General features: G+C 48.8%; 6 protein-coding genes across 6 annotated transcripts; 4 read left to right on the plus strand and 2 right to left on the minus strand.

Moving 5' to 3' along the window:
- Positions 1-113: 113 nt before the first annotated feature.
- On the minus strand, positions 114-668 carry ANOM_003206 (uncharacterized protein; the record flags this gene model as incomplete). The annotated part of the gene is made up of 1 exon (XM_015548463.1): positions 114-668. One exon carries the CDS (start codon positions 666-668, stop codon positions 114-116), a length of 555 nt encoding a protein of 184 aa, XP_015410515.1.
- Positions 669-1054: 386 nt separating this feature from the next.
- ANOM_003207 (CENP-S family protein) lies at positions 1055-2129 on the plus strand (the record flags this gene model as incomplete). The annotated part of the gene is made up of 5 exons (XM_015548464.1): positions 1055-1228; positions 1286-1409; positions 1501-1534; positions 1703-1952; positions 2011-2129. The coding sequence occupies 4 exons, from the start codon at positions 1055-1057 to the stop codon at positions 1818-1820; spliced, it is 450 nt and encodes a 149-aa protein (XP_015410516.1). The 3' UTR covers positions 1821-1952; positions 2011-2129.
- A 413-nt stretch (positions 2130-2542) lies between these two features.
- On the plus strand, positions 2543-4062 carry ANOM_003208 (uncharacterized protein; the record flags this gene model as incomplete). The annotated part of the gene is made up of 5 exons (XM_015548465.1): positions 2543-2686; positions 2748-2781; positions 2840-3088; positions 3147-3713; positions 3782-4062. The coding sequence occupies 5 exons, from the start codon at positions 2543-2545 to the stop codon at positions 3907-3909; spliced, it is 1122 nt and encodes a 373-aa protein (XP_015410512.1). The 3' UTR covers positions 3910-4062.
- An 854-nt stretch (positions 4063-4916) lies between these two features.
- ANOM_003209 (uncharacterized protein) lies at positions 4917-6150 on the plus strand (the record flags this gene model as incomplete). Its single annotated transcript, XM_015548466.1, has 2 exons — positions 4917-5359; positions 5443-6150. 2 exons carry the CDS (start codon positions 4917-4919, stop codon positions 5777-5779), a joined length of 780 nt encoding a protein of 259 aa, XP_015410513.1. The 3' UTR covers positions 5780-6150.
- A 1533-nt stretch (positions 6151-7683) lies between these two features.
- ANOM_003210 (putative extracellular protein) lies at positions 7684-8700 on the minus strand (the record flags this gene model as incomplete). The annotated part of the gene is made up of 1 exon (XM_015548467.1): positions 7684-8700. The coding sequence occupies one exon, from the start codon at positions 8698-8700 to the stop codon at positions 7684-7686; it is 1017 nt and encodes a 338-aa protein (XP_015410518.1).
- Positions 8701-9685: 985 nt separating this feature from the next.
- On the plus strand, positions 9686-11904 carry ANOM_003211 (UV-endonuclease UVE-1; the record flags this gene model as incomplete). The annotated part of the gene is made up of 2 exons (XM_015548468.1): positions 9686-10267; positions 10345-11904. 2 exons carry the CDS (start codon positions 9686-9688, stop codon positions 11902-11904), a joined length of 2142 nt encoding a protein of 713 aa, XP_015410511.1.
- Between the last annotated feature and the right edge of the window lie 632 nt (positions 11905-12536).

Below are 12536 nucleotides of genomic sequence, written 5' to 3' on the forward strand. Positions count from 1 at the left end.
AAAAAGCATATCAGAAGGAAGATTAATTATATATTTGTATAAAGTCGGATAAGTCTACTAGTAATTCATATACCCACACTGAACTGAAAGAAGCCAATTTCCACGCCCGTAAATCATGCATCCTTCTTCTCATTTTCCGAATCACTCCAGTCCAACAACTCCATAATCTGGTCCTGGGACAACTTATTCGCATTCGCCTCTGCCTCCTTCAGACTCTTCATGTACTTCTTCTGCCTCTTCTTCGCATTCTTTGACCACTCCGGCACTCCGCTGGCCGTTGCAAAGTCCTCTCCCTCCTCAATTTCATCGTCGGTGTTCTCGACCTCTCCAAGCACCTTTCCGCCTCCGGTGGCACCACCTCGCAGTGTATTGGCCGAAACCTTAGCCTTCTTGCCTCCTTGTGCCTCCCTCTTAGCCTTTTCCTTCTCCTGCATCTTTTTGCGATCGCGTTCACTCATTTTCTTAAACCAGGCTTCGATATATGGACGAAGTAAAACGTAACCGATCACCGAGAGTGTGACCTTGGTCCAACGGTTGAAGCCCACGTCCGCGAAAGAGTTATAGAGGTTCCTGAAGAAGCGGACGATGATCGTTTCGAAGAAGGTATATATTTGGCCGAAGAAGTCCTTCAAGGCCTCTGTGGCGACGGAAACGTCGGGAGAAGACATTTTTAATTCGGTTGCAGGTTTTATTATTCTCGGTAGTTGGTGTTGAGAAAGGATTACTATAGAAAGAGGTGCGGGATTTCGCGGAGATCGTAAAGAGAGAGATTGAGAGGTTATGGCTCAGTTTGCGAGCTCAAAGTGAGTTGGTTTAGAGACAGGCGCTCAAATGAGGGCTTGCGAACCCCTTTTCTGGCGAGAGTATGAGGGATTTGAAAGTGGATTGCCCGCTGGATGCCGCAAGCTCTTTTCTTTTAGTCTCCATTCGATGCGAAGAATTCCGTAATGGGAAGTGTTCCATTCTGGTCTAGTGGCTACTGTCTTTCGGGGGATCTTTTGTCCGCCCGTTTTAGCCGTAGCCAATCACAGGCGACGTCAGCTGTTCTCCATCCATGGACGCGTCTGTTCACCGTGGCGCGCGATCAAGTATAGATCGTAACTACATCGTTTCCATCAGTATCGATAAAAGCTATCTTCTCGGGTATCAACTCTGGGGGGTTGAATTATCGGTCACTCCCGGCTGTCTGCTGAACATGGATCCAAATGAAGAAGTTGGCCTGGAAGAGGTACGTGGTGATATGGATCATTTAGTCCGAAGCAGATCTTACAATTTCTCGTCATAGCGCCTGAAATCCGCTCTTTGGCTAGCTATTGGCAAGATAGTTGATGACGAAACCATCAAACTTGGTGTGAATGCCACACCGCAATTCATCGGGGCCTTGACGGAGATGGTTTGGGCCCAAATAGGTATGTCCACTTTCGCAGAGCGAACAGCCATGGAGCTTTTCGTCACAGTTAGTTCATGGTGGCGTGTAAACTGATCAGCTTCGATGAACAGAGACAGTCAGCCAGGATTTAGAATCCTTTGCTAAGTAAGTGACTGATTTGCGACTCAAAGTATCTTATGGATGGGTGCTCTGCCTTGCTGTTATTATTCTTTCGCCGCTTTTCTTACCGTACTTCTGTGCGACCTTGGCAGAGGATCCTTTGGTATGATTCGATATGGCGGGTTGCTGACTGATTCGGAACTTCCTTATTAGGCATGCCGGACGCTCGACAGTTAATGTTTCCGATGTAATGCTTTTGGCGCGGCGCAACGAAGGGCTGGAATCCATCCTGCGCGCTTTTGTTGACCAGCAGCGCGAGGAAGAAACTTGAAACATCGAAATTCTATAGTATGAACATTTGCGTCTTATGAGTGGCCGGGTCCTTTTGTTCAGTGCCCTACGGGGTAATGTAACCCCAGACTTATTGGCGGCTTCCTTCTCCGGACTTGCCTTAGTGCCCCCCGTAAGTGTAACCTAATTGTACTTTACTTCAATGACATGCAGGCTAACTGTTTCGACAGGAGCAGCTACATGATCCCGCCAGTGGGACTCAATAGCCAAAATAGCTGGAGAATGAGATGACGCCACTGACTGCTTCCCCGCGTTAGGGATGGCTATTTTCAGCTCACGTGTTGATATCAACATATTATTGCCTTCAAGGCCGATGGATCTATTACAGGGTCGTGCTCACCTATCCATCTCATCTGGAGGTTTCTGGACGAATCATGTGTCGGGGCTTTCATCCCAGGAGAACGTCTTTAACATCATAGATGGTGTAATGATTATCAGATGAACAGTCACAGAGCCCTGACCAATCAGATCTCAGGGTTGTTTGCTTTATGGATATCTAATGCTTGTGGACCACGTCATGATAGCGTCTCCTGCTACATCAATTCGCCTCGATAGCATACTACATATATATATGAAGGGAGGAATCTCTTTTGGGAGCCTTCTCGCAATACACAGCGATAGTACAACTATACGATATTTCAAATGAATCTAAATTTATACCAGCTTCTCGCATTTGTGGGATAATTTTTAAGCTTAAAAAAAATGCTGAACACAACTCTTGACACGGGTACTGTCCGAGCGACACTGAAGACTACGCGCCTAATGGAAGCGGTCCGCTTCCATGGACCCCGCGACATCCGGGTTGAAACAATTGATGAGCCTATTTGTGGCAAAGGGGAAGTAAAGGTACTTTGCGCTATACCTACGGCATGAACAAGAATATATTGATTCAAAGTGAAAATAGTAGATCCGACCAGCTTTCGTTGGGCTCTGTGGCAGTGGTAAGCTTTAGTTACCTCTATATTGCATTTATCCAAAAATAAACTGATTTTGAGCAAGACATACATGAATATACCGGTGGTCCCGTGCTGATACCTCAAGAACCCCATAATATAACCGGACGGTCATGTCCAGTGACACTTGGTCATGAAATCAGCGGCATCGTCGAGGAGGTAGGGGAGGGAGTAGCGCACGTGTCTCCGGGACAGCGGGTCGTCGTACGTCCGACCATCTTCGACCGACAATGCCCAGCTTGCAAACGTGGCTATGAGTACTGCTGCGAGAACATAGGCTTCATTGGACTTTCTGGTATGCGGTCACTGTCAAAACAATACATAATTGGCGATGATACTGACGCATCCTGCAGGGTACGGTGGCGGGTTGGCAAAGTACCATGTTGCGCCGGCAGAACATTTCTATCCGATCCCTGACAACGTATCTCTTGAAGCGGCGGCCTTGATCGAGCCACTGGCTGTCGCCTGGCACGCTGTCAATCTATCACCCTTCAAGATAGGCGATAATGTCATGGTGGTAGGGGGCGGGCCAGTTGGAATCGGCATTGTACAGGTGTTAAAGTTGCAAGGCGCTAAGAATATCATGTTATCAGAGCTCTATGACAAGCGCAGAAGGTTTGCGATTGAATACGGTGCTACACACGCCTTTGATCCAGGACAGGAGGATGTGACCCAGAGGGTCATGGAAGTGACGGACAGTGTGGGTGCCGATGTCATCTTTGATGCTGCTGGTGTGGAAAAAGCATTGAACGGCGCCATTAGTGCGTGTCGCACGCATGGTGCAATCATTAATGTTGCTGTATGGGAGAAGAAACCCGCAATTTCCGTGAACGACTTAATGTACAACGAAGTCAAGTATACTGGGTCAGCATTGTACGACGAAGGATCCTTCGCAGCCGTTATCAAGGCTCTTGGATATGGTAAGCTGTTCGAGAGAGACTTCTTGACTTTAGTCCACCACATTTTCTGACTGCATTCCGTCTTGCAGGCCAATTGCAACCAGAAAAGATGATTACGTCGAAAATAAAGTTGAATGAGACGGTGGAAAAGGGATTCGAGACCCTGGTCAACGACCGCGAGGACCACTGCAAGATCTTAATCGACGTGCAGGCATGATGGTATGGTTCGCCTGGCATAGGTTGGTTAATCTCTAGTGCTATTGCTCGTTCAGGTATATGGATAGAGTTGAGATGGGGTCTCGTTTCCAGATATTGGCATCGCTTGGCTTTCATCTGCCGAGTCCAGCCTCAACCGCTGCCACGATTACCACAGTGGCACGGTCCGACCTTACTTTAAGCTTGTGCTAAACATAGAAACCATTCGGTGTTAGTCGTGACGTTATGAACTTTGGTAGAGCAGGAGAAGTGTGGCTGTGTATATGTTGCTCTGTGGCGGTATACAACTGGCGGCCAATGAGTAACTGTGGCTAGTAATAGTCACTAAGTGTTGCGGCCGTGGACCCGGCCGCAATGGGTGATTCCCTAATGCGGTCACTAATTCGGACACGAGACCTGGTGACAGACATGTGATTTAGGGTCCAGGGTCCAGTGCCGGTGCCGAATCAGGGGATGTCTGGGCAGGGCTTAGTCACAGTAGCAGGAAACCAATGAGAACGAGCCCTGTCTGGATGATGACGTTTGGGGGCTGGGCTGTGGGTGTGGCTTGTGACGGGGATTATCAGCTTTGTCCCCGCCTCTGCTCTTTCTTCCCAATCAAATGTGTCGTGAGCTCCGTCCTTGTCCGTGGATCGACATCTTGATGGTGTGGACGGGTCCTCTTGTGAAAGCGATTGAAGGATTCCTCGAGTTCCACAAGACTTGAAGGCATCCAAGGAAATGCCTCCACTGATCTGCTTGCTGCGACACCATGACCCCTGGGACCCAACCTTTTCATTCAACAATGCTGCCTGGACTGTGTACAAGTGCAAACTTTTTCCACTCTTCAGCCTTATAATACATCTTTGTTGTCAAGCTCCTGTTGAAATTTAACCCTTAGTTTCACCTAACGGCTCTCTAGCCCCTTCAGACTTCGTACTATAGCTCTCGGGCCTCGTTCCTAGTGCCACTTTCAAATATATTCTTTACTCTTTCGAGAAGACTGCTTTACAGCCACCCACTTCCAGGATGGGGTTTGGCGGCGTTGTTCTCCGCTTCTTCAACCTAGCTATTCGTGTCCTTCAATTTCTTGACGGCGCGGTAATTCTAGGAATTTTCTCCTACTTTTTAGCTGTCCTCAGCCGCCATGACCAGAACATCCCTCAGTGGATGAAAGCTACTGAGGGTCTGTCGGGTGCGGCGACCCTTTACGGACTATTAGGCATCCTCTTCAGCTGCTGTTTGGGAGGAGTCGCATTTTTCGCCGCTGTGGCCGTTGTTCTCGATGTCTGCTTTGTCGGAGCCATGATCGCTATTGCGATCATGACTCGCAATGGCACACAGCAATGCAGCGGCCGAGTCGATACTCCTTTAGGATCAGGGGAAAGCAACGCAGAATCGCCATCTAAAGTGAAATACGAGTTTGCCTGTCAACTCCAAAAAGTCACATTCGCCGTTGCGATCATCGGAATGTGAGTAATATTCCATCCTGCACCCCTTGAGCTGCGCCAGGCAAGGTGTCAATCAGGAGTCATGCGCTGACATTCCCCACCAGCTTTTTCTTCTTGGTTTCCATTCTCTTCCAAGTCCTCTATGCCCGTCACCACAAGCGTGAGAAGCGCTTCGGACCTTCCCCGGCCAACGATTACACGTATGGTACTCGTCCTCGTGCTTTCTGGCGTCGCAAGAAGAACAACCCGGATACCGCCAGCGCCGACGATATGCTCCCAACCCATCCTACTCCTCAGGATGTTGAATTAGGACCTACCCAGGAGAAGCCCAGTGGTTTTGGTAGCTTCTTCTCTCGAAACAAAGATACCACTCAGACCACCCCGAATGTGCCACAGAACGGCTATGGCTACGGAAACTCCGCCTATACGGGCAACTACTAAGACAACTACATTCCATACCACTTTCGAAATGTGAATGCCATGGAATTGTTCGAGAGAACACAAACATGGTGTGCAAAACAAAACAAAAACAAATAAATAAAATGAGATACACTATAACTGAAACCAACAAACTTTGGAGTTGTTGCAACTAATCGCGCGGGTCTATATCCGCTCGGGAGAAACTGGGCAATGGCTTTATCATCTAATTGGGCTAGGAAGGTAATAACGTCTATGAATAATGATTGCAAATAAGATACCATGGTCTTTTTGGATTTATGTGGGGTGATACTTTCCAGTACAGTACTGCATTGGACGATATGGGCTTGGCTCAGTGTTTAATGAAATCAAATTATTACCTAATTTATGAGTACCAACTCGGCTTCAGTACAAATTCCGTTGAGAGCATCATAAAAATAATACAAAACAATTGTAGTTGTAACATTGAAGGCTATGCTTGTTGTCTTTCCTCCGCACATTCCTCGGTTTTCGTATTTGTGCCGCTTTCAGGATGGCAACTCCCGGGATTATGCCATCCGTTCGATAGAAGCTCTAGGATGCACCGAGGTTCTTTATATGAGCGTGCGAGTATACCGAGACTGGAATCTAATCTAGGATTGATTTAATCATGTCGTATACTGTAATCGAACGTTGATCCATTACGTGCGAGTTCCTCAAAGGGTACAAGGACACGCAATATTGGCTCTTCCGAAATATATATATTCTTTTCGCTCCCCCATCGAACTTTACCAACTGGCGCTCCATAAACTACGATACAATTGAGCAATTTTAATCTGAAAACATTTCATACCCAAACCAAGCTAAGGTCTGTGATCACAGTTGACTAGTCTGCATCCTCAAACGCTCCAAGTAATGAAAAGGGCAAAGTTACGTGATCGCACAGATCGGGCAATTCTCCATTGATGCCGAGGTTTCTCGCCCAGTTATGTAGGGACTTCAATCAGCACTGCAATTTTAGTGAGAGTCAAGCGTTGCTGAACAGGCAACCATCAGACGGTACACGAGGCGGCGAGCTACTGCAAGTAAACATGCCACTGTTATGATAAATCTATACTAGTGGTCAGAATCGATGATTGCACCCTGGATGGTTATATTATTGCTTCGAGGTTAGACTGGTACTAATATAGATTTGAAAAGTGAAAGAGAACTTATCCGATCATTATATCTGGGGAAGGGATTTTGTGTCGGTGAAGGGTTTATGGAATACCATGACGGAAGCCTCGGTGTTGGATCATATGAAGCAAAGCTGATTGGTGGATGGGAGGCCTCTGCAGGTACTAAGTTGTACGAGGAGGTGTAAAAGAGGATGGATTATATCATCTGGGGTGGGAATGGTGAGTGTAATTGAAGCGAAGGAGGGTCTGGGCATGCAGGGTAAGTATAAACTGGAGTTATGTCCCATGTTGTGTAGCTTTGGATCTCCATAGTGTAAGCAACAATTGCCGGTTTTCAATGAAATTTGAATTTCTCATTGCTTCTCTTGCGCGGTATGTAGATATATAACTACCCCTCGGGGGTTGTGAACATTATGAATAGGTTTACCAAGTAAGCTAATCATTCAAGCACACTGGCAATTATATATTAAGAATATGAAATGTTTACCACTACCCCAGTGAAGCCACGCATGATAAACTAATTGCAGAAATTAAGAAAGTGAATTCAATACTGAGTACATCACGAGAAAATTACAAAATCACAGGACGTGGGCTAATGAGAATAGAAGACAGAACAGTTGCATAATAAAATAGGCCCTTGGTCCAGACTAAAAATGGAAACAGCGAAGAACTACCTCGACGATGGATATGAAGATGGTGTATACTCGCACCAGGCGAGCTTGATCGAGGAATACGCACTTAGCAGGTGCCAATAGGCGTTCAAGTTCACGTTCACCACACGCGGTGCATGGCGCCGTGGCGGCAGCGCGTCCCAGCGGCAACAGGTCCCATGAAGGCGGGGCGACCGAAGCTGCACATAGACCAGGTTTGGCCGTCCTCGCCGCAGATAATGGTACCATCTTTACAGTCTTCCTGGCTTGGCTCGTGGTGCTTGAGAGGGTGCGACTCGACACGTGCTGGCTGCGAGGGGGATGGCGTGGCAAAAGCGACATGGGCGGAGGATGAAGTGCCAAAGGCGGAAGCGACCCTGCTACTGGGTGTTGCAGACGGAGAAGCAGAGCCGAAAATGTGAGCGGAGCTCTTAGGGCCGTGGGCAGCAGCGTTGGCTGAGTTGGAAGTACCTAGGAAAGAAGCGGAACTCTTGCAAGTGTAGCCCTTGCCGGAAAGACTTCCCTCTGTCGAGGGTCCCGGTAGTGGGAAGTTCACTTCCTCACCCTCGATGGTGGTGCATTGGCCAGGGCCAGCATTGTTGGCCTGGAAGATCTCTGGGAGACTGTCGAAGCTGTCACGACGCGAGATTGCACGTTTCGCGGAACCACCAATTGTGACCTGTGCACAGTTCATGTACATCTCGCGGTTACCGACCTTGTTGAACCATGTCCAGGACAACAAGGCCTCTCCATTTGGTGCATCAGTGGGAACTGTGAACTTGTATTTCTTTGCAATTGGACACCCTCCCAGCATGGAGTGAATCACACGGAAAGTCTTTCCTTTATCGTATGAGAGACCGATCTGACAGGAGCCGCCACCGTGTGTCGCGCTACCTTCCAATTCAATCTCGTACTCCTGGCCTGGACTGTATGTGGCGACAGAGGTGAATGGGTCATTGGCGTATCCTTTGCACGGGTAATCCGAACCACTGGTAGAAAGCGGATTTGTGTACGAATAATCCTTCTCGCCAGTTGCGTCCTTGTTCAACGGGCTTCGGATGGGATATGGTTTTGACAGCTGCATGTGTGCAGAGACAGATGTAGCCAGGAGGCCGCACACAAAAGCAAGGCCCTTCATTGTGGATGTTCTGGTACTAAAATGGTCTATGCCTGAGCTATATGCAACCGCTTGCCCAACCGTGAACACTGCAGGTAACTTGTTAGATTTGATTTTGAACCAAGACTGCTTGCACGTACCCAGTCAAGAGACAACAGCACTTATAAGCCGAACCGGAGAGTCTAGAAAGATGAAGATGTATCTCCCCGGATGGCGATGACTGGCACTCCTTATAGTGGACAAGATGTTTTCTTTCTTCTGGTAAGGGGGAGGAATAAACAAAAATCCACAAAAACCCTCAGCCTGGCTCAAAGGAGAGAAGCTCAGGAACGCGCAAGCAGTATGATCCAACCAGATGTTCAACATATTCAAGATCTGGAGCTCTGGCATGTTCCTGTCCCTCTGCCCTTGGCTCTAAGTGGCTAACGTAGGTATGCTCAGCGCCGCCTGGAATGTTGTTGTCCCACGAAAATGCCAAAACAAGGGCAGGCCATTCTTCGGGACACTTTTAGTTTTTGACGCACCGAAACCTGGATGTCTTTGTGCGCCTTCAATCCCGTACGGTACGTAATGGTCTCATGGCGGGCATTGCCGCATATAGATTTGTCGAATTTGTGGGTGTACAGTAGAATACTGACAGCCTCGACTTCCGATCACACATCACTAGTCAAGGAGAGTCACTGTGGCTAGAATCGTATATAACGAGACGCGATGAATATCCATCCCTATTGTAATGTAGAGAATAAGCTGTTGTGAGGGCGGGAGTTTGGTCAGCGGTAGTGCTTCCCATACGAAACCCGCCGAGGACCTTCCTAAAGCTCCTTAGCGTCCGCTCCACCGCGTCTCTTCTCTCCGCTTGAAGCTCTTCCCGCTCCCTACATTCTACCATCCGCCATACCCTCGCTATTCAATCCTGCCTGCTTTCTGGAGGATCATGGTCCCAACGCCGCGCCAGAGACCTCTCACTTTACTGTCTTTTCCCATATAATACATAGCGCGTTGCTGGATGTTTTTGCGGCCTCTCTACCACCAGCAGAGGACTTTTGGCCGTGCGCTTTCCTGTCATCATGCCGCGCGTTTCCATGACGTCGAGGAATTTGGTGCGCGCTCCCGCCGCGTTCGCCACTCTCCCGCTTGGTGGATAACTTACCCGGCTCCTGTGGCAAGCTCAATCTCCTTTCTTGCTCCCCTCCATACCTCCTGTCGCTCTCATTACGAATCTCGCGTTCACCACCTGTTGCATTCTTTCCCTCGGAGATCACTGAAGCTTGCAACGACACCACTCACTCCGCCCTTGCATTCCCGGCGCCTAGTAGGAGGTCCGCGTGGCATGGTGGGGGTATCACAGGTCGCGAACATGCCTGTAGACGTGAAACTTGAGAGTGGGGACAGCGTGAACTCGCCGAGTGAGGAAAATGCTGTCCAAGCCCAGGCGCGTCCATCAGAATTACCGGAAGACGTCCCCCCAGATCCCGAATCGGATGAGGATGTGCCTGTTCAGGCCGAGGAGCTCCAGGAGGCTCTATCGAGGCCCCCTCCTGTTAACAGTAGTTATCTGCCTCTCCCCTGGAAGGGCAGATTGGGATATGTGAGTGATAACCACTAATCAACTTTGCATTTTTTTTTGTCTCCCTCCCGTATGACTTTATTTCTTACGGTTAGTAGGCATGCCTAAATACATATTTACGATACTCAAACCCTCCTGTCTTCTGCTCCCGCACTTGTCGCATCGCCTCTATTTTAGAAAATCGCCACCCGCTTTTAGACCCCTCTCAGCCTGCCCATCCGACGAAGAACCGCCCGGACCGGAGCCAGACACCTGATATCGCACGGGGCCAAGCATTCGTTGAAGCACTGGGACTCGCCAATGCCCGGGATCTTGTAAAGATCCTGCGCTGGAATGACCGCTATGGAATCAAGTTCATGCGACTGAGTAGTGAGATGTTTCCATTTGCCAGCCACAAGGAGTATGGATACAGATTAGCTCCTTTTGCGTCCGAAGTTCTCGCAGAAGCCGGACGGGTTATTGCCGAGCTTGGTCATAGGGTGAGCGTGCATCCCGGCCAATTCACTCAGCTAGGGTCTCCTAGAAACGAGGTCGTGGAGAGTTCGATACGAGATCTCGAGTATCACTCTGAAATGCTGCAGCTGCTTCAGCTGCCTCCCCAACAAGATAGGGATGCGGTCATGATTCTCCACATGGGTGGTGTGTTTGGTGATAAAGAAGCCACTTTGAACCGGTTCCGGGAAAATTACCAACCCCTCTCGCAAGATATCAAGAATCGACTCGTTTTAGAAAATGATGATGTTAGCTGGTCGGTACATGATCTGTTGCCTATATGCGAAGAGTTGAATATACCGCTCGTGCTAGACTTCCACCACCACAACATCATTTTCGACTCGAGCCAAGTGCGTGAAGGGACTGAGGACATTATAGGGCTCTTTGATAGAATTAAGGCTACTTGGACTAGGAAGGGAATCACCCAGAAGATGCACTATTCGGAACCGACACCTTCTGCCATCACGAATCGTCAGCGGCGGAAGCATAGCGATCGCGTGTCCACCTTGCCCCCATGCGACCCCACGATGGATTTGATGATTGAGGCAAAAGATAAAGAACAGGCTGTGTTTGAACTGATGAGAACCTTCAAGCTTCCCGGTCACGATTTGTTCAATGACATGATTCCACATGTTCGAACTGACGAGAACAAACCGTTCAAGCCGCCGCGAAAGTCTACCAAAAAGAACGGGGGGTTTGTTGACCTCGAGGGACATGTTCCTCCTGCACCAACTATTCCTGAGGAAGTGGTTGGCATGGGAGGTCCGGAGAGAAGGGTTTATTGGCCTCCTACAATGGAGGAATGGCTTCGGCCTAAAAAACTCAGTCGTACTAAAACCGTCCAGAGCCCCCGACGATCTCGGCAGACGAAGAAGGTCGATGGTGGCGTAGAGGGATCGTTGGAGCAAGATGGTGAAGTGGCCAGTACTGTCTTGACTACACCTGCCTCGACGCCCGCGTCCAAACCCTCTCAGCGTACCCCTAGCGCAAAGAAGGTAGCTAGTAGAAAACGCAAAGCTTCTACGCCAGCTAGCACGTCGACTTCTGCTTCAGATAATGATGCTTTGCCGGATCCTCCCAAGCTCACGCGAACTAGGAGCACTGGGGTCCGTCGAAGCCGTCGAGTGAAGCCAGTCAGTTACGCTGAAGACGGCGAATCTCTGTGATCATACTTTGTTCAAACCGTACTGCCTTCTGACGCTATTTGGTTATGGATCAATACTATACTTGGGATCCCTTGGATGGCCAAGACATTGAAGTCAAAAGCGCTCCGACTCTAGCGCTATGTATGCTTTTTTCTCTATAGCGCGCACACGAATATAGATCTTATATAGTAATTTAATCTTGGAGTACACAATAACATCGATTGCACATAATATCTAGCAGCCCAACAACCTTTGACTAAGGCAAGGTACGATGCAATTATGGCATTGGAACGGTCTCCACATCCTTTCCGCCGGCTTTTGAAACTCAAGGTTAATCGAATGTTTCCACCCCTTTTTGGTCCTCATAGCCTCTTTGCTTGCCATCCGTGTTGACAAAGGGTTACATATTTATTGTTATATCTCGCTCACTGTCGGTTGACGACTCGGTCACTAGTAAGGTGGTACCCTGACATCACTACGCTAAAACGCCTTGTGGGCCGAGATGACTTCAACTCCTTGCCCGGACGGCACATAAGTTCAACCTTACGCGACCCCCTTCGACTGAACGCCGACTGGAAACCCTGCAGCTCTCCTGAGGTATTTACATATCTCTATCGCATTACCTTCGCTCAGGACCGTGGCGCCGAAAATAT

The sequence above is a fragment of the Aspergillus nomiae genome (assembly GCF_001204775.2).
Source record: "Aspergillus nomiae NRRL 13137 chromosome Unknown contig00028, whole genome shotgun sequence".
NCBI lineage: Eukaryota > Fungi > Ascomycota > Eurotiomycetes > Eurotiales > Aspergillaceae > Aspergillus > Aspergillus nomiae.